Below are 20480 nucleotides of genomic sequence, written 5' to 3'. Positions count from 1 at the left end.
CCCCACAAAGGCATCTCAGAACAGTGTGACAGTCACCATTAGAACCAGACGTGGTGTTGGGATTGGTGCTCATGTTTGACGGTGTTTTGACATGGGATCCAGGAATGTCCTGGACCACACCAGGCCCCCCTGTTAGGGTAGCTCGAGCTCTGCCAACACTGAGCACTGGGGCACCGAGCCAGGGGCCAGCGGGAGGTACCCTCCTCTCACTCACAGAAGACACTCTGAGGCCAGGGAAGTTTTGGAGCACCCTCAGCCCCCCTCCTCAAGTTCCTGGGTAACGTTTTGATGCAAGAGGTAGTGAGGCAAAGGGAGGCGAAGGAACCCTCCTTCCTCCTTACCTGTGTCCTCCAGATTTCAGCCCAAAGTGGGTGGAAGCCTCTGCCCTCTCCCACCTTGCCAGCGTCACAGTGGACATCGAGATCTTCCTTAGAGAATAATATCCAGAAGGAAATAAAATAACCTCTGATCCAGTCCCTCAAGAGAACTATTTTACTTCTGTTTTTTCATTAAAAATCATTCAACTTAATTTTATGGGGTATTATAGAAGAGAATAAAATTAGTATGATGCTATTGGGTTGGTTGAAACATCTGTTTAGTTTTTTCCATAAAGTGAAGGACACATTTTTCATTTTCACCAGTAACTTTTATTACTTTGGATATTTTGAGTATATTGGCTATCTCCCACGTGGTATAATGCATTGATCTCAATTAATGTCTCAATTTGATCACTATCGACTTCAACTGGTCTGCGTTGGCAACTGCGCAGCATCATCCAGCAAGAAATCTCCAACATGAAACTTTGCAAACCACTTTTGACATGTTTGATTAGTCACAACGCCTTCTCCATACATGGTACAAATCTTTTTTGTATGTTTCAGTTGCATTTTTACTTTTCTGGAAATAATAAAGCATAATATGCTGAAAATGTTGCTTATTTTGTTCCATCTTCCATATTTAAATGCCTACACAAAAATTCAACAATTTCGATACGTTTTTTTAAATGCACACTGATAGGACAGCTGTCACAATACAGTCTATATTGTTTCCAATGAAGTTAAGGACAACTGAGCACTACTAGAGCCATCTTATGGGAAAAAAAAAACAAACTTTTTGGCTAACCCAATAAAAGCGCTACTGAAATTGGTACAACTCTTTCTTCAGAGAGTAGTATTGGATCTTCCACTCTAGGAAATGTAGGTCCTCCCAGAATTAACAATCAGATTAAAAACCCCTTGGCTGAAGGGGCTGGTGTGGATTGGAGAGGCCAAGGGAAGATGCTCAGGAGTTGCCCAGAATGCTTGTGTACTCAGCTCTTGGGTAAGGAGCACTAGGTGAATGAATCGCTTACGTGCAATATAATATGAATGTGGAATTAATGGCTTTTTAAAAGCAAATAGAAGGCATACTCTGAATAACTCCTTTGTAATAAATGTGGTCTCTGGATATACCCCCCGCCCAAAAAATCAACACCTAACTCATAAAATGATGGACATGGCACAGATCCGCCCCTGGACTCAGAATCCCTATTGGAAAGTCAGTCACGACATTATTTCTTTCAATGAATGTTTTTCTTTGTTATAGCATTTGCTTGCAGTTTTTTATTGGAGTTTATATATTCAGGACAATTTTGGCATGATCCTGGCTGGAGATAAGAGAATATGTTTCCACGTTCTTTAGGATTCCCTTCGAGACCCAGGATTCTACAAAGAGGGACCGAAAATCCCAGAGTTTATTTATAAAAAATTATGTGTTTATTCTTACATATTTAAACTTCAGGCACCCTCAAAGTATTCTCCATTTCATGCAATATACCTGTCGAGATGATTTTCCAATTGCTCAAGGTAGTTTTTGAACTTGTGCATTTTGATGCCTTTTAGTGCTTCTGCAACTTTTTTTGTTGTTGTTTCACTTCTTACAAGTGAAATAAAAAAGGACTTTTTTCATTCAAGGAAACAAACAAAAAAGTTGCGCAGGGCGAAATCATGTGAATAGGGAGGGTGGGGCACTGTATTCGTGTTTTTTTGGTCAAAAACTGCTAAACATTTCAGCCCAGTGTAGGCACTTGTACTCGTAAATCACCCATCACGAAATGGGCAAATGTGTTGAAAGAGTCTTCAAAAAAGATTCACTGGAGCCGAATGCAGCCTCTCACAACAACACCAGCTGGTGCAGTGACACAGATGGGTTCCTAGAGCACTCACCTAGTGGGGAAGCATGGACTACAGGGGCCTGCCCACCAGAAGATGATTCCAGTTTTTTGGGGTCCCCTCCCTCATATGAAGGTGACAGACTTTATTAGTGAAATTCTGCCTTATTTTTAATAAATTTCTTTTAGGGCCTTTATGTTTTTAGAGACATCTTTTAGAATACTAGATTTCAATGTAATGATTCTGTGGGGGTGAGGGGGACACCAAACCCTTATGTTTTCATTTATCAATTTTATGTGTAGACTGATTGCAGTTAGTTTATTTTAAATGTATCTGGTCCAGTAGTAGTTTTGTGGTTGTTTTGAGTGCCCAGAGCCCAGAATAGTGCCTGACACATAGTAAGTGCTCATTTAATACTTAGTGTTAACTGAGTGCATAAGAGTGGGCTCAGCTCAGAGTTATATTATGGTTGCAGTTTTTTTTTTTTAAGATTTTATTTCTTTATTTTAGAGAGATGGGGAAGGGAAAGAGAAAGAGAGGGAGTGAAACATCAATGTGTGGTTATATCTAGCACACCCCATACTGGGGACCTGGCCCGCAACCCAGGCATGTGCGCTGACTGGGAATCAAACCAGCAATGCTTTGGTTCACAGGCTTGCGCTCAATCCACTGAGCTACACCAGCCAGGGCCTGATTGCAGTTTTAAGTTACTTATAGATTTAGAGACATTTTCTTGAACTTGTCTCCCACGTAAAAGCAGGGCTGGCAGGGCAAAGACAAAGGTAAGAAATGCTGTGCTGATGAAATGGGTGAACGTTTTTTAGTCAGTACTATTGAGAAAAGCATTACATTCCCCAGTAGTCAAAGTTTTAACATCCTTGATTTGTATGAAAATTTAATCCGTGAGTAAACTGATGAAGGATCCCCCGACTCATACAATCTCATCCCTTTGAAACCGTGAATAGACTTTCCAATCATTACTTAAAAGGAAAAATGCTTTTATTTAAACTTAAGAACAAAAGAATTTTTAAGAAACTTGTGGTCGAATGAAGGTAGGGTTTTATAATGAAATTTTCATACTCAATGGTACAGGGTTTTCCCACCCTCCTCCTCACCCCCGTAAAAGTAGATGGGTTGTGGTGATTAATGTGAGGTAATTCTATAGAGGCATTTTATTGAATACCTGATCTCTGGCGAGATTTTCCCGATGGCTGACATCCCAGGAGCAGGGCTCGGAAAACAGTTACTCCTAACTCGTTGGCTTGGCTCACTCTTCTGTGGCACAGCTCTGCTTAGATTTAAAACAGGGCCGTAGCAGTGTTCAGTTTTCTGGCTAGAAGGAGAACTCATTTATTATTAAATGATTATTTCAAATGAAAGAAGTGGGCTGTGATTTTGTAATGCTCTGCTTGCTAAAGCAAGACCATTTGGTACCCCAATATTAGGACTTATTTCCCGTTGTACCAAGTAAGACAAAAGAGAAACTGGTCTTATGTCTTAGGCCCAGAAAACAGTATCAAAACAGCAACTTTGTGGACGAGAATAGTTTATAGCACCGTTGCAAGCAAACATAATTGTCTTTAGTGTGGAGTCGGGCAGAACCTCAGGCTGCATCCTAGCCAGGGCTCCTGCTAATGGGCTGAAGGGTCTCAGGGGACTGTGAGCCGTTTCTCTTAGGGGCCTGAAGGATATATGGTGGAAAGAATGTGGAATTTTGGGTCAGCATGGATCTGAATCAGACAAGAGGGTTTTTTGGTTTCTTTTAATTCTTAATTGCATTGTAATTATAGGCTGTGTGACTTTGAGCAAATAATGTAAGCTCTCTGTTCTTCATTGTGCTTGTGGGCAAGATGAGAGCACGGCTATTGGGAGGAATAAATGAGATGCCCACTTCAGGGGCCATCTCATAGCAACTGCCAGTAAATGTCCAATTCCCCGCTCCACTTACTTGTTACCGCACGGCCAAGCACATAAAACAGCTTCCAGACTCATGTTAGCGGGATGCAAATTTATGTCTGAAAAGCCACGCCCCAAGGAAAGATGAGGTCCAATGAGATTCGGAGAATATAAGAAGGTAGCTTTAGGGAAATTAGGCATGCTTGTAACTTAATCATTATCCTATTAAAGTTGGAATATTTGCTTATGACTTTTGAACCTTAAGTATTACCCATTTTCCTTAATTTTTTTTAGGAAATTCTAGATGTTTTGGATCTATTCCTGAGATATGTTGTTGACAGTTTTTTTTTTATTCAAATTTTAATTAGTTCTTGATATAATATATTTAATGTTTTTTACTTTTTTAAAGGCTCAGCCATTTAGAATAAACAAGTCTGTATTAATTTCTTTTTTTAAAAGCATTTTTAAAATTTCATTATTGTTCAAGTACAGTTTTCTGTCTTTTACTCCCATCCCAGCCCCCCCCCCAGTGCTCCCCACCTCCCTCCCATTTCTACCCCCCTTAGTTTTTTCTCCATGTGTTCTTTATACTTGTTCCTTCCTGTAAACCCTTCCTCTTTTCCCCTGAAATTCTCTCCCCTCTCCCCTCTGGTCCCTGTCAGCCTGTTCTGTATTTCAGTGTCTTTGGTTATATTTTGCTTGCTTGTTTGTTTTGTTGTTTAGGTTCCTGTTAAAGGTGAGATCATATGGTACTTGTCTTTCACCGCCTGGCTTATTTCACTCAACATAATGCTTTCCAGTTCCATCCATGCTGTTTGTTGCAAAGGGTAGGAGCTCCTTCTTTCTTTCTGCTGCATAGAATTCCATTGTATAAATGTACCATAGTTTTGGGATCCATTCGTTTACTGATGGGCACCTAGGTTGCTTCCAACTCTTGGCTATTATAAATTGTGCTGCTATGAACATTGGGGTGCATAGGTTCTTTTGGATTGGTTTTTCAGGGTTCTTAGGATATACTTCTAGCAGTGGAATTGCTGGGTCAAAAGGCATATTCATTTTTAGTTTTCTTAGAAAATTCCATACTGTTTTCCATAATGGTTGCACCAGTCTGCAATCCCACCAACAGTGAACTAGGGTCCCCTTTTCTCCACAACCTCTCCAACACTTGTTGTTTGTTGCCTTGTTTATGATGGCCATCCTGACTGGTGTAAAGTGGTCTCTCATTGTGGTTTTAATTTGCATCTCTCTGATAGCTAGTGATATTGAGCATCTTTTCATGTGTCTTTGGGTCCTCTGTATGTCCTCCTTGGAGAAGTGTCTGTTTTAAGTCCTTTGCCCATTTTTTAATTGGGTTGCTTGTCTTCTTAGAATGGAGTTGTGTTGTAGTAATTTCTTTCTTAATTCAGTTTGACTGATTTCTAAAGGACTGCTTATGTAAGTTAATACCCATTTTGATTATAGTCCTTTCTCTGAAGACTCTCACATTATATCCTTTTCAAAAGCAGTACCACATTCTCATTTGATAATGGAATCCGATGTTTGCAGTCACAGGTGAGACTCTTGAGCACTTCTACAAAAATGGTACTGAAATTTTATTAACTGCGTTTTACCGTTCATGTATTTAATTGAACATATTAACTTGATTTATTTAACTTAAAAACTTATCATCCGTGTTTTTTGAAAGTTCAATCTGTACTAATTGGTAATTTTTAGCTCTTTTTGTTTTCAGACCTTCACATACTTTTTTTTGGTGACTTGTTCTAGGAGGGAGAGAAAATATTTAAAATTCAGCCTATGGGTTCCTGCAGCATGTTTTCGATAAGAAGGGTGTTCTCGGCCAGATTGCCAAAATATAAAAAACGCTGACCCTTTCCCTGTAACAGAGACAGCACGAAGACTGCCGAAGTTGCCACCGTCCCCCCCACGTCATCTATTCTGGCACAGGTCCCAGGGTGGGCCCAAAACAGCTCCTGTCAGAAAAGCCCTGTTCTGACTTCCAGGGAAAGTGTTGTAACACTTCAGCCTTAAATTTTTCTGTAGAAAGTTTGGTTATCATTAAAAAAAAATTACAAATGAAAGGCTGTCTTTTAAAGTGATTCATTGACTCCTCCCTGGAGGAGCTATGAGTTAATGGGGAGTGTTCAGTGGGAAGTGAGAAGAACCATTTGGTTTGGGAAGGGGACCCCTGCTGGACCGACAGCCCTCAGGATGGGCCCGCCCTCCATGCGGGCGGGGAGTGAGATAATGATTTCCTTTCTCCGTCCTCTTCAGCCATGAAATTTGTTAAGGACAGATTCCTAATTCACCAAGTTACCATCTCCATTGCTTCAGATTTTCTGGATTCAAAATTTTTAATTTGGTTTTAAGATACATTGACCCTTCTACAAAAGCAATGCAGTATTCATGTTAGCAGCTTTGTGAAATACGGAATAGTGCACAGAAGAAAGGAACAGTGACTTCTGATCCATTCACCTTGAGAAGCCATCTTGCATTTTTCTCCTAAAAAGGCATTTCATGGGATGGAATATAGTGGGAGGAAAATGACATAAAAGCATTACTGAAATTCAAATAACTTCCTTCAAAAAAGAGGAATATTGGTTCATACAAGATTCTTCTAAGGTTTAAAGTGTGTGTGTGTGTGTGTGTGTGTGTGTGCATTTTGTGTTGTGTTTTAAAGTCCTTGTTGATTTTAGCCACGTTCTGTTTCAACCATGCAAGGTGGTGGTTGAGCTGATGGGAAGAATTATTCACTGTGTAATTCGATAGGCAAAATAATCCTCATTCGCAGGGGTATTTCTGATTCCGTTCCGGGAACATGCATTTCTAAATTGATACCAGTTCCTAGAATGCAGCCTTTTCCTGTGTCCCCATCATTTAAAGATAGAGGAAAGCATATTTCTTTTCCGTGGTGGTTGGACAAGACCTTCAGATCAGATCTCTGGTGATTCAAACAAAACATAACAAAACAAATCTCTCCCCTGCTTTAGACTCTTGGCATTTGCCTGAGTATGATTTATAAAACTGAAGTGTTGCTAATCTTTAAATAATACCCAAGGGATATGATTTTCCAGCACCCTTAATACATTTGACAATAGAACATCACAGAACACCTACTCTGAAGTGTTTCGTGCTCTCTCGCAAAGGACTGTCAGCAAAATTGATCATTTAAAAGTGAAATGGCCAGAAAAGAGGGAAAGAGTTTCTTATTTCTTAATTCAACAGAGTCGCTATTAGAAATGTTTCTTTTCTCTAAGGGGGAATGTAAGCTAAAGCGTTTTACACGTGTATTTACTTTTTATAAACTTTAAAGTGCCAACAGGAGAGAAATATAGAATTCTTGTAAGTACCTCTCTATTTTGAAAACCAGGTAATCCCCAGAATTAATACTCCAAAATTTCTCAGTTTTGATGAGAAATCGGTCATACCACTTTTATGGCAGAAATTTTTTTAAATTATCTGAGAAAGCTGAGCTTCCACATAACTCTCTGGCTGGGCTTATCAAGTACGTGTTGAGTCCCTCTTCTGATACTTTGTATCCATGAGTGGACCTCCTTTTACTTTATATATTATATAAAGCACGTTATACACCATATCACACTCAATTCTCACAAAATTCCATGAGGTTGATACGACCCTCATCAGTTAACAGGCTCAGTGTCCCAGCTGCTAGTAAGAGGTGGAGGGAAGATTTTAAGCCGGTTACAGTCTGCAGCCCGGGTGCGAGCCCTGAGGTGGTGCTAGGGGTCGCTGACCCCCCTGTGGCTGTTGCGCCTGCCACGGCCTCCCAGCTTGGGTGGAGCATCCGGTGTGCTTGCGGCTTTGCACAAGGAGCACTTGGTTACAAATGATGATGGGCCGAAAGTCATTTTTTCTCTCAAATTTGTCGCAGGGAAGCTTGGCTGCGGTTCTCTGGGCGAACACGGTGGTCCCATCACAGAAAATGACGTGAGCCTCCTCGCTGCGGCCCTGCGGATCCAGGTGTGTGTGACACAGACACGTGAGAATTTTTGAGTTCGGAGCTTTTGATTTATAGTCGCTAATATTTTACCAGTTTTTTGTTGTTGTTTAGCAGACGCAGTGTTGAACACTTTGTACACGTGTTATTTAATTCTCACAACAGCCCTCTCGAATAATGATCTTCCCATTTGATAAGGAAATGGAGACTCAGAAAAATTCAGTCACTTGCCTTTGGTCACATGTCAGGTTTGGGGCCCAGACCCAAGTCAGGTTTCATTATTAGTTATCTTTTGCTACATAATAAGTGACCCCGTAATTTAGCAACTTAAAACAACAAGCATTTATTATCTCACAGTTTTTGCAGGTCAGGGATTTGGGAGCAGCCTAGCTGGATGGTTCTAACTCCGAGTCCCTCGTGCGCGGTGTCTGCTGGGGCCACAGCCATGCAAAGGCCTGGCTGGGACCGGGTGTCCACTTCTTAGATGGCACGCACACATGGCCACTGCCACATGGTATTAAATTCCTCAGTGGCTGTTAGCAGGATGCCTCATTCCCCATCACATGGACTTCCCTGCAGGACCGCTCACAGCATGGCAGCCAGCCTCCCCCAGAATGAGAAATCTGCAGGAGAAAACCAGGAAGCTGCGGTAGATTTTATGGCCTTGTCTCCAGAGGCACATACCTCCACTTCCTTTTCCTCTCCACTAGGAGTGAGCCTCCATTCTAGTTCCCAGTCAAGAGGAAGGGAATGGGGCTCACCTCTTGCAGACAAGAGGAGTATTAAAGGATTTGTGGACATCCTTTTGAACCACCCCCATCTATGTGACCTAAATCCCAAGGTCTCCAGGTCTCTGCCGTGCAAGCTCCCAGCTGGTGCCGGAGCCTGTAGGGATGGTGCTGGCCAGCAGAGGCACTAGCTGCCCGTGGAGAAGCCGGAGGCTCAAGTTCACGCCTCAGCAAAGTTAAACAGAAGCAAAGTTTAGTTCGTTTCTTCCTTGCACAGCAATACACAGTGAAAACTTTCCATTCAGAATGGGATGTGAGAATTACGTTACATTTCAACCAAAGCCAAATTTTATTCCTCTCTGTGTGTTACTGTTTAATAATTCTATTTGCTCACTCCATTGCATCAACTGTAAAAGGATTACACTTGAAATGGTGTGACAAATTTTGGAAGCTGGGCGTCCAACCTGATTATTCATGTATTCTCATGTTTTCCTCTCTAATGGAGATGAAGAACCCACTCTGTAATTTTTAATCTGCATACTTCATGTCTTAGTGAACACAACCTGTTTTATTAGTACATACAGCTCACATTTCCCTTTTTAAGAAAAACCTGCAAATTTAATTACAGGAGAATAAAATTATCCCTGTTAGTGACCGGGGTCGGTGGCGTGGCATCCCCGAACGGTATTGTAACAGCCCAGACACATGTCCTGTCAGCTCTGACTTTTCTAACAGGTTTTCCTTTCTGTTTCCACCGAAGAACATGGTCGTCAGCAGCCGGCGATGGCTTCGTGAACAGCAGTACACAAGGTGGAGGCTTCACTGCTTGAAACTCCAGCCCCTGTCCCCAGTCCCAAGGTACCCGGTGGTTTGTTTCATGCGGTGCCAGCTCTCCACACTGTCTCAGACATGCAGAGTGACCCCGGGAGTGGGGGGCACGACGTGGGGTGTTATGGCTTTGACAGTTGGTCATTTAACTGCCACACTATTTTTTCTATTGTTTAAATACTCCAAAATGAAATAACAATGAACATGTTTACCATATCCTATTATTTCTAATATGTGGGGTTTTTTAAATTTCTGAGGTCATGATGTACCTCACTGTTCATAAAATAATGGCGTCTTAAATTTGACCAAATATGGTAATGTCATCATTGGACTATGTTTTAGGTGATAGAAATTCCCAACATGTGCCATCTGGGTTTTAGGGCCATGCGGGCTCCTCCAGGGGTGGGGGGGTGGGGAAGCAGCTGACCCCACCAAACACCAATGTATGTGGGACTGCATCCTGATGGTCCGGGTGGGTGCTTTCTTCAGAGCGGGATTTAGTGATGTGTGAGCTACATATTCTCTGTGTAAAACTGGAAATACAAACTGGAGAACATGGCCTCAGCATTTTTAGCATAGTTAGATAAGATAGCTGAGCCAGAGAAATGCAATCTCCATAACGAGTCCTCTGTGACTTCCCCCCTGGCCCCCCTTCCGTGAGTTGGCCCCGCCCCTTTCACAGAAGGCAGGTGCTTCCCCAGGCGGCCCAGCTGCCCCAGGTGGTCCTGTATTGGCCAGTATTGGGAAGCACTTAGCAGCCATTGGCTAAGTTTTCACTAGCCAAACCCGTTGCTTTTTAGAATTGCCCTGTTTCCTTGGGCAGGCACTGAACCCGGAGTTCAATTACACCCTGCAAGCTGGTGGAACCTCCCAGGCCTTGCTTTTGCCCCTGAAATAAACTAAACACCTTAGTCATCTTCCATTTCCTTAATGCATCATTCCAAGGAATGCTGGGTTTTTTTGTAGTATCATCCCTGTAGTTCTATAGTGTTTCATAAAATACTTTTCAAGTTACTTATTTTGGTATAGGACCTTAATTTTTAAAAGTACATGAGTAAATTTTACTTACAGAGAGCAAAAATGAAATTAAGATGAACTCCACCAAATTTTATACCCTAATCTTTGCATAAATCAAAATAAATTCTTTTTGGAGAGGGGAATACTTTAATTGTTCAACCAAATTTGACTGCTAGAGCCACTGGGCAAAAGAAGGCAGGCTGAATAGTTTATAAATTACTCAAAAAATGAAAATGATGTCACTATCACTCTTTAGCTAGTGAAGAGAGAAAACTTTGAAGATTTTCCAAGAGTGGGCTCTTTGATTTAGGAGATTATGGCAGGAAAGAGAATGAGAGAGAGAGACAGCGGGGGTGAGAGGGGTAGCTTGGAAAGTAAAATGAAGCAGGAGCCTGGGCAGTAAAGGGGGGCAGGGGAGGAAGACGCAGGGGACTGGGGAAGGGAGAAGCTGGCCCGGCACACAGAGCAGCACTTCTGGCCCAAGGTGCCCTCTCCCCTCTCTGAGCAGTTCTCATACCCTTTGGAGAAGATGGAACTAGAGGTAGCTTTGCTATTATTTCGGTGTCCAGTGGGGGCTAAGAGTAGATCGTTAGCAGTAGGAACGATCAAACCAGAGCAGGGGGTGATCCGTCCTCCCCCGCCAGTGCAGAGGCTGCTGCGCCCCCAAATCAGGGCTCCAGGGCCTGTCCGAGAAGTGGCAGCCGTCTTCTCCATCTCCGATGCCTGTTCTCCCACACTCTGGCTCGTGCCTGCCAGGTCTCACTCCCAAGTGGATGGCCGGGCAGAGCTGGACGGCCTGAACCCCTAAAAGGCTCCGAGGCGTTCAGAGCACACTGAGTTTCATAGCACTCGCAAGAGATGAGCAGCGGTGCTCCTGTCTTGCCAGATGGGAAAGTGGAATAAAGCGTTTGCCCAGGGGCACTGGGTCCATTACAGTGATGTAATTAATGCAACATTTTGAAATAGGGTTTTGGACTTGAAATAAGAAAGAGAACGTATGGACACAGATCAAATAGCACTTTCACACTTTTGAAGAGCCAGAAGACACAGGCGACAAGCCCAATGAGCGAGCATTATGCAGTAACTCACCCGTTTGTGGTCGGTGAATGCAGCAGAGACCCATAGAAAGCATCGTGCTGTGTAATGGACTTATTATACTTACAGGCGCATTGTAATATACAGCCTCCTCTCCTATGGCACAGGTGTTTTTCTTGTACCTGGGCAGAATTCTGGGATCTTTACCAGTTTTTCAGAGTTGCTTCTCTAAAGCAATATACCATTTTCTCCTGTACGTCACTTGTTGGCTTAATACTGCTCGGGAGAAGGGGCCACGAAGCCGTCCCATTGATTCAGTTGCTGGCGTGGCATGTGGTTGTTTTTCACTCCAGCAGCGACCACCTAAGCTGAGAAGACTCTTGCCTTTTATGTTTCTTCCAGCGATATTGAGATTTCAAGAGCACAGACTCCAAAATCTGTGGATGTCCTTGCCAAAGAGATAGGATTGCTCGCAGAGGAAATTGAAATCTATGGCAGAAGCAAAGCCAAAGTACGTTTGTCCCTGCTGGAGAGGCTAAAGGATCAAGCAGATGGAAAATACGTCCTAGTTGCTGGGTAAGACTACTCTAAATTTTTAGTAACAAGACACGTCTATCGAACTCCCTTCCCCGTATGTCCATCTGTTGTCACATCCATCCTTCTCTCAGATTGACATTATCTTGTCCATTTTGCTTGGCATTCCTTCCTGAGATGAGAGGTAAGTTTTTATTGTCAGGGCAAAACAAATCGGTCTCTACAAAATACGAAGTGTAAGGAGTCACTAATTCAGTACTTTATTTTTGTTTCTCACATTGTATTTTGATCACCTTTGCTGTCCACCTTGGATTTTCCCTTTAGTTTTCAGGATAAAAATTAAACAAGAATTAAAAGTCAAATACTTTGAACTGAGCAGAGCGTTTTTGTGTTCAACTTAGAAATGACATTTTTGTGGCAAATGTACAGATAATTCCATGAAATGCTGATTTTCCTGTTCTTGTCTTTAACATTTCTTATGGATGTATTTGAATTGTAAAAGCTCAGTCCATATATATGTATAAAATTTTTTGCATTTCATAATTGATACTGGGCCAGAGACAAATGCCCAGTGTTTATGAAAAGGAGTGTTTGCTTTACTCTCCTTATTTAAAAGAAAAGAAATGCATTCACTAGCTGAAAAAAATGATAGAAAACAAGGGATTTAAAATATTTATTCAGCGTGACCTGAGGGAACATCCAGACACCATATAAATTCCTTTGCTGTTTTATAATTTCATCGCACAGGCTTGCTAATGACATACAGGCCAAGGTTTGAGGCACAAAGACTTCTCAACAGGCAGAGACATTCCTTGTCCCTGGACTCGGCTCACAAGTAACTTTCTTTTTACATATTTAATTATTAAATCTAAGGGCGTTGTTTCTTTTTCTGGTTGTAAAAATCATGCCTACTCATTGTAGAAATAGTTCCATACTACAGAAAGTATAAAAAAAAGTGTGAATCATCCCAAACTCTAGCACCCCGAGGAAGCAGCTGCTCACCTTTGAGACCCTTGGGACACAGGTACAGCCACTCAGAAGCGAGATCGCTCACATGGCTCTGCTGGCAGCGACCTGACTGTGCGGCAGTGAGCGGGGCACCCGGCTCCCTGCAGTCGATGCAGAGCCGCACCAGCATGTTCCACGACTACACACCACTTCGCTGCTCACATCGAGATCCAGCAAGGGCCAGGGAGGGGGCCCCAGGCGGAGCGAGGGGTAGAAATGCCTGAGATGATGCAGGTGGGCTCCATGGCCCACATCTTCCCGGCATTGAGAAACACATCCAGGTCCCAGCCGCTAGCAATAGCACGGTGTGTTTCTCATGCTTCAAGTCTGGAGAGGCAGAAAAAACACTCGAAACATCCTAGGGATGTCCCATAACTCATTTAACCAATTCTCTATTGCTGGGAATTAAACTGTGTATCACTGTTGACCCATTATAAACAGTGCTGAAATTACCAACCGTGGGCCTGCGTATTTGTTCATTTGTCCTGGACTTTTCCTAGGGATTTTTCATGCCTAGGAATTCACTGAAGAGTGAATTCAGTGTTTCAAAACTACAAATAGATAAAACTACAAAAAAAATCCAGCTATCATGCATAATGTCACCTTTTTAATGATACAGTAAGTGATTCGTGTCTCCTCTCCCTTCTCCTCCCCCTTCCCACTCTCCTTTTTCTTCAGCGCCTTCTGTTACTGTTTTGAAGAGGGGGGTTGGCTGCCAGGGTTTTTCCGCGTCACTGTGGTTTTGAGGAATTCATACCTGGTTGCAGCACCTCGGTTGCCTGGGGCTTAAGCCTCCTCCTCCAGGCTCCTCGGCTCCCTTAGAGTTGGACTCCCGACCTTAATGGGGTTCTTTCCAACCTAGGACGTCCCCAGCCGAACCCTAATGTCCCACGTCTGAGCTGAGCTGCACTGCAGGAGAGCCCCTTGCCGAGAGGTGTTGGTCCCACCCGCTGGCCCTTCCGGGCCAGTCTGTGAAAGCAGCCAGCTGACCAGGGCGCAGGGAAGGGGGTTCCTGGGTCAGCAGCACCTAGTCAGTGTTGCTTTGAGGACGAATGTTCCATGCAAGTTTGTTTGCAGTGAGTAAACAAACTTGGACGTCGAAAACTTCCAAAGCAAATGCCGCATCTTATCCACGATATCATTTCCTTCTCCCAGTGGGTGGGTTTGCTGGACATTTCACCCTGTTTAGGGTGGGAGGGCTGGAGGAAAACTCAGTTTACGAAGGAACAGTCATGCAGCGTTTTTTCATATGGACTGGCTGTGGCTTACTCTGTTTGGAGCATCTCAATATTGGGCATAAAAACACTGGTGTAGACATGGCCCTGCCCTTAGCTGGGAACACAGAACTGATGCTTCTAAAACAAGCTCTGCTGGTATTGCTGTCAGGTTCCTGACTTGAAGTCCGACTTCTGAGAGCCTGGCCTCCCGCCATGCGCTGGAGAATGACCAGGAACGTGACTAGCGGTTACAGCTACACGTCCGCCCGCACCCAGGAGAGCGCTGCTGTGCACCATCTCCTGCTAATATTTATGTGGGCCATTGAGCTAAAGAAGCCAGGCCGCCGTGTTGTAGACAGAAATGAGTATTAAACCTGAATTCTCTAGTACAAATTTATCCCAAAGAGATCAGTTCTTTTGTGAAATTGTGGTATAGCTTCCTTACTGAGCAAAATACCTATGAAGGAACAAAAATTAAATTGTGTTCTTTTCAACTGCTTTGGGAAAGAAAAACAGCTGTAAGGGTAGGATTTTGAGATCTATATGCGTCTGTAGCAGAACTTGAAGGGTTTTAGAAAACGGGTGCCATACTGTACTCTGAGGGAGCAATAAACTTCCCCCATCAACACAACAGTGATATTTAAGTCTGCGAGCTGCCTTTGGTATCTAATCTTGTAATAGCTGGGTGTTTGAGATTAGTTTAAAACAGACATTTTTACCTCCATATTTGTACTTTTGATCAAGTCAGTCATGGAGAAGTGACATTATCAAACCATTATGCACTTCTTTAGAAATACAAATAACCCCTCCATTAAATGGAGACGTTTTCTGAAAGGTTTTTAAAAAAAAAATCTGAAAATAATATTGGCTCATTGCTTAAAAAATTAACATAAAGAAGAGTATCCAAGAAGGAGAAAACTAACTTTCTCATTTCTCAGAAGTGTTAAAAATCCCTGTAGTTCCTGCCAGGATTTGATCCGTGCATTTGCCCTTCATACATGTTAAGATCAGGCCATAAACACTGCTCTGTGGCTGGCGTTTTTTTTCTGAAAACTGTAATGTACAGCTTTCCCCGTGCTTTAGAATTCAGATGCCCACGAATAATAAGCCTTTTTAATAAACCTAAGTAACCTGTTTGTTATTGTACATTTCAATTTATGGGTGAATGCAATTTAAATATATTGACAGTGGGATGAATATATAAAACAACAGCTTAACATTTTTTTTCTGTTGTTAGTAACCCAAATGCAGAACAGATTAATTTGTTTTAAAAGGCTATTCTTCAAACTTCAGAATTCCTTATTTTGTCAGAATCATCTGTATTTCATCAGCTGCACATCGCATGGTATTTACACCTACACATCACTTTATTTGCTCTGCCTGACAAAACGAAAAGTATTGGGAATCGTTCAGGGAACTGTGCCAGAAGAATCGGAGGGGCTCTTGAGTTTTACATATTTTCCCAGTTACACTAATGAAAAGGAATTTGTTTGAGAACTTGACTCGGAGCGCAGCTGCGGGGCACTGAGTGTGTGCAGGAGCCGTCTCCACGGGCCCTTTACCGGTTTCCGTGCAGAAGCTTCTAGAATGTCTCTGAATTGCTTGAGCAGAGCAGTTAAAAAAGAAGCCCAGATCAGTCTGTGAAGAGAATAAATTTCACATTAAAGAAAAACTAAAATTATTCATGTCGCTTTTTTTTCTGTAGAGTGTCCAACACTGGATTTGATTCTTTTTAATTAATTTTTTTTTTTTTTTACTGTTTTCAACCCTTTACTTTGATCTGTGAGAAAGTAACCTCTATTGGTTTTTCTAAAATTGTGCTTTTCTGCCTTAGGTAACTATTAAAACTATCTATCAGTTTTTCTTTTATTTGTGTTTCTTGCAAAATAGAACAGAGGTGTTCAGAACACACCTCAGTGACAGGACCTTCGGACTGTTGACCTCTGCAACACGTGAGGGAGACACAACCACACGGACGAGGGGTTTATCGTTAGATAATGAAAGGCTTTTAAAAAGAGCCCTTCACCTCCTGACGATACCTGGCTGAGTGACATACACTCGTGCGCTGTCTGAGCACCCAGTGGTGGAGTTCACAGTTAGACCGTGGCTCATGGCAATGACGCTGTTTAACAAGATTCTAGATTTGGAGAGTTTTTACCACCATGCAAGCAATCTAGCTGATCTCTGAGTAAGTGGTAGGCTTCTTTCAAATCATGTCCAAGTAGTCACAGAACCCTTCAGTAGATTTTCATAATGGGTGTCGTAAACATTTATCTCAGAAAACGTGTTAAAAGCCCCTTGTCTACTGTTTTGTGCTCCTCTGTGCCCTGGACAGGTGACAGAAATGCAGTGACATTGGGTGTAATCCTTCACCTGAGCAAGCTCATGGCCAGTATGTGAACCAGATGTGTCAGGCGGTTCAGAGTAACACCCTCTGGCAAAGTGTAGAACAAACACATGATAAATGTCGTGAGTGTTAGGGGGAGCAGATCAATCAGCTGGCGGGGGATAGTTGAGGAAAATAATGAGCAAAAATCACAGCTCTCTGTCCACAAACTCTCGGTTCTTATAGAAAAAGAAATTAGGTCGGCACGCAGCTTGTTTTCTGCGTCAGCTTGTTAACTGGGAAGCTGAGTGAAGAACATGAGGATGGCGTCTAAGCCACATTTTGATGCCATACGCAGAAACGAGGTGGACTAAGTCTTTACTGTACTCTCCTTTTATTGCCCCCCAGTAAATACTTCCTACTTGCGGCTTTTCCTGACTTGTAACTGTTGGCAGAAAGCTAAGCAGCCCTGTGTTTCTAATTAAGACTTGGATGGTGAGCTGCCGTTCTGAGGAGGTCATCCCTGGGCGGGGCCGCTCTTGGCTGTCTCTGGCAGCTCCGCGAGCACATCCTTGGGCCTGAAAATGTAACCCTTCGTGTGAAGTTTAAGTAAACCACCAACTCCTTTGCAAACTGAGTGCTCAGTTAAATAGGAAGTTGACTCAAAGCATAAATAAACACCTTCACAGAACTTTGAGCCTTCGTGGGACCAGGCTCCATGTGGCTGGGCGGGGGTCTGAGGGTTGCTCCCCCAGCTCCCTGCCAGTGACTTTGCTGCTAAATCCAGTGACCGCTTCTCGGTCCTCACCGGGCTTCAGACCTCTTCAGGCTCTGGACCCGTCCTTGGTTTTTCTCCTGAGACTCCCTGTTGGACCCTGCCTTTTCCTCTGTACATTACGCTGCTCTTTTGGCTTCCTTTTGCTCTCTCTTCTGACTATTCCATGAGAGAAAACCTTCTTAACAATTTTGTTATCTTTTTTTCTTACTCTGTTCACTCTCGTTGACTGATCTTACCCATTCCCATGCTTTAAGTGACTAATTATAGCTAATGATTTCCATCCACAGAAGTAACCTTGTAAGGTCAGAATACTTGCCTGGGTTTGATTTCCACTTCCACTAATTGGGTGACCTTGGGCAAGTAACTTAAACTCCTTGTGCTTCAGTTTCCTCATTTTTCAAGTGGGAATAAAAATAATCAACCCAGTAAATATAACACAGAGCCTAGCATATTGATAGCCCCAAACCTACCCTCAATTTTGTCTAACTATATTTATTTCTCAGGTCTCAGTTGAGATATTACTTCCTCCAGGAAGCCTTCCCTGATGTTCCAGATCTAGTTAGATCCTCCTTTCATGTGTTCTTATAATACAGGCATTGCTCTATTCCCTCTTAGTGCTTATCACAGTCATTACACAGTGATTGATCTGTCCATGTATCTCATCAATCATGAGCTCTGTGTGGGCTCCACACAATACAATCCACATTGGTCATCAGCATGTCCCCAGGGTCTAGTAGCCTGGCACATACTAGTACTTAATACACATTTGCTGAATGAACGGTTGCTTGCATGGCTCTGGTGGTCTGAGATAGTTGAGGACAGTGTATGTAAGGGCATTACTTCTCTGTGGTCATATCACTAGATTTTGCAATTCAGAAAACTATCGTCAGTTTTGTTTTGGTTGAGTGTCCTGGACAATCTGATGCACAGAAGACAATATTGTAAGCCCAAGTAATAGTTTTTAAAACTTGTCACAATGGTTAGAATACGCTAAAGAACAATTTTATGGGATCTTATGTGGGGATGTGATACATGCCTGCCTGGCCTATCACATACTACTGTGATATCGTTACCTCTGCACATGCAACGTTCAGCTCTGCAGGGTGTCATTGCCAACGATAAGCTCCCCACAGCGCAGATGATCTCCTTAGTGCGCTGAGGAGCTTTGGACTTTTTTAAGTATTTGAGGGTCTGTTGTATGTGTGGGAAGGGATGAGGCTCAGTGTGTCTGCAACCAAAAAGACAGGAGGCTACAGGAAGGCAGATGTCTCCTTTTCAGGGCAAAGAACTTCCTAGCGGTAAAAGCTGCTGGAAGCGAAGAGCCACTCTGGAGGCAATGAGCTCCCATGGCTGCTTGTTTTCACACATGGTGGGGACCAGCCTGGGCATCAGTGTCTAGAAGGAGATGGATGCGTGGGGGATGTCAGAATCCCTTCTAGTCCTGAGAGTGAGTTAGGTCCCACGGGACCATTGAGTTAGGCCCTGTGCCCATGTTATGTCCCAGGAAATGGCCCTGGAGGAACAAATGCCAGATTACCCATCAGCAGGAAACAACATGAGCTTAATTTTTTAAACCATTTCAATGGACAATTCTCTGCAGTTTTTCAAGGTTGATGTTATTAGTGCTACTGCCTAATGAATTCTTTTTTCCGGTCTCTCAGTACAGTTGTGTCTGTATGTTGATGTAATTTAAGCACAGCCTGTGTGCTGTGGGTGGACCATAATGGTTCGAGAAAATTGATTAAGTGGATTTCGAAATGGAATATTCTCTCCTAATATCCTCTGATTTGGCTTTGGTACCGTAAGTTTATTTCGCATAAACTAGCAATATTGTCTAGCAATATTGTTAGTCACTTACTCTTTTCTCTCCCAAATCAGGATCACGCCCACCCCTCTCGGCGAAGGGAAAAGCACGGTTACAATTGGGCTCGTGCAGGCCCTGACCGCGCACCTGAACATCAACTCCTTCGCCTGTCTGAGGCAGCCTTCTCAGGGGCCAACTTTCGGAGTTAAAGGTACTTCACTTGAACAGCTAGTATGTTTTCCAGAGCAAAATTGGAGGTGGGGGGTAAAATCTTAAAGAAAAGTTTAAAGAGAGCATCGTCAACAGATGTGCGGTCAAAACTTATCAGAGAAACTAGTGCATCTTATCTGTACATGCACCCCCTCCTCCACACTCTGTAGGTGGAGGTCACCCCTAGCTGGTCGTCCTGCAGAGGGCGCTGCAGTAGGGGTTTGAACGTAACCACCCGAGAAGTCAATCCCGTTGGTTTCCTGAACAGTGGCAGGTCTCCTGCTCGAGAGTCCAAACTTCAGCAGAACCCTTCTGTTTCATCAGAACCTTCTTTGGCCAAGCAACTTTGAAACTCCGCCATTTATACTGGTGTTTTATCATCCCAACCGTGGTAAAGGTCATTCCGTTGAGGCAGATAGAGACCCTTTCGGTCAGACCCCAAGTCTCCTCTTGTTTGGAGTTGCTTGTGGGGCCCAGGGAACTCTGGACTCTGACCGGCTGTGGACCAAGACGGGGTGGAATTCCCCACTGGTTGTGTCTGGCACCATCCCGTTCACTGCTCTTTCTTCATTGACTTATCACGCAATCATTCTCCAACTCACTTTACATTAGCATCTATTACTTTAATTACTGGTTGTTATTGACACTTTGTGATTTTTTAGCAGTGTATTTATATTACTCTTGCAAATATTAATAACTGCTAACTAATTAAGTACTGATAATTCAGAATGTCAGACATCATGTAGTGGAATGAACATTAGAGTTGGAGCAAGAAGGTTCAGGTTTTATTCGTGGCTGCGTCCCTTACTGCTGTGTGACCTTTAGCCAGTTGTGACCCCTCTGAGCTGTACCTGTGAAAAAGAGTAAAAAGGCATAAGCCAGGCTTACGGAGAGGACCAAATGAGAGAGTGTAGGAAACATAGGGTGAACTATATAAAACAGTATGGACATGGAAGGCATTCTTATTATTTTAGAAAAATGCTTTTTGTAATGT

General features: G+C 43.0%; 1 protein-coding gene across 1 annotated transcript in view; it reads left to right on the top strand.

The window, feature by feature from the left end:
• MTHFD1L (methylenetetrahydrofolate dehydrogenase (NADP+ dependent) 1 like) overlaps positions 1-20480 on the top strand; it is a 173935-nt gene that overhangs the window by 31086 nt on the left and 122369 nt on the right. Inside the window, exons 9-12 of the mRNA XM_037156849.2 lie at positions 7936-8024; positions 9490-9587; positions 12012-12185; positions 19351-19487. Coding sequence (XP_037012744.2) covers positions 7936-8024; positions 9490-9587; positions 12012-12185; positions 19351-19487 — 498 coding nt within the window. The remainder of the gene's footprint in view (positions 1-7935; positions 8025-9489; positions 9588-12011; positions 12186-19350; positions 19488-20480) is intronic.

The sequence above is a fragment of the Artibeus jamaicensis genome, unplaced genomic scaffold, assembly GCF_021234435.1.
Source record: "Artibeus jamaicensis isolate MK-2021 breed Jamaican fruit bat unplaced genomic scaffold, CSHL_Jam_final contig_497, whole genome shotgun sequence".
NCBI classification, from domain to species: domain Eukaryota; kingdom Metazoa; phylum Chordata; class Mammalia; order Chiroptera; family Phyllostomidae; genus Artibeus; species Artibeus jamaicensis.
Note: the sequence above shows the minus strand (reverse complement) of the source record. Positions and strands in the feature narration are given on the sequence as shown.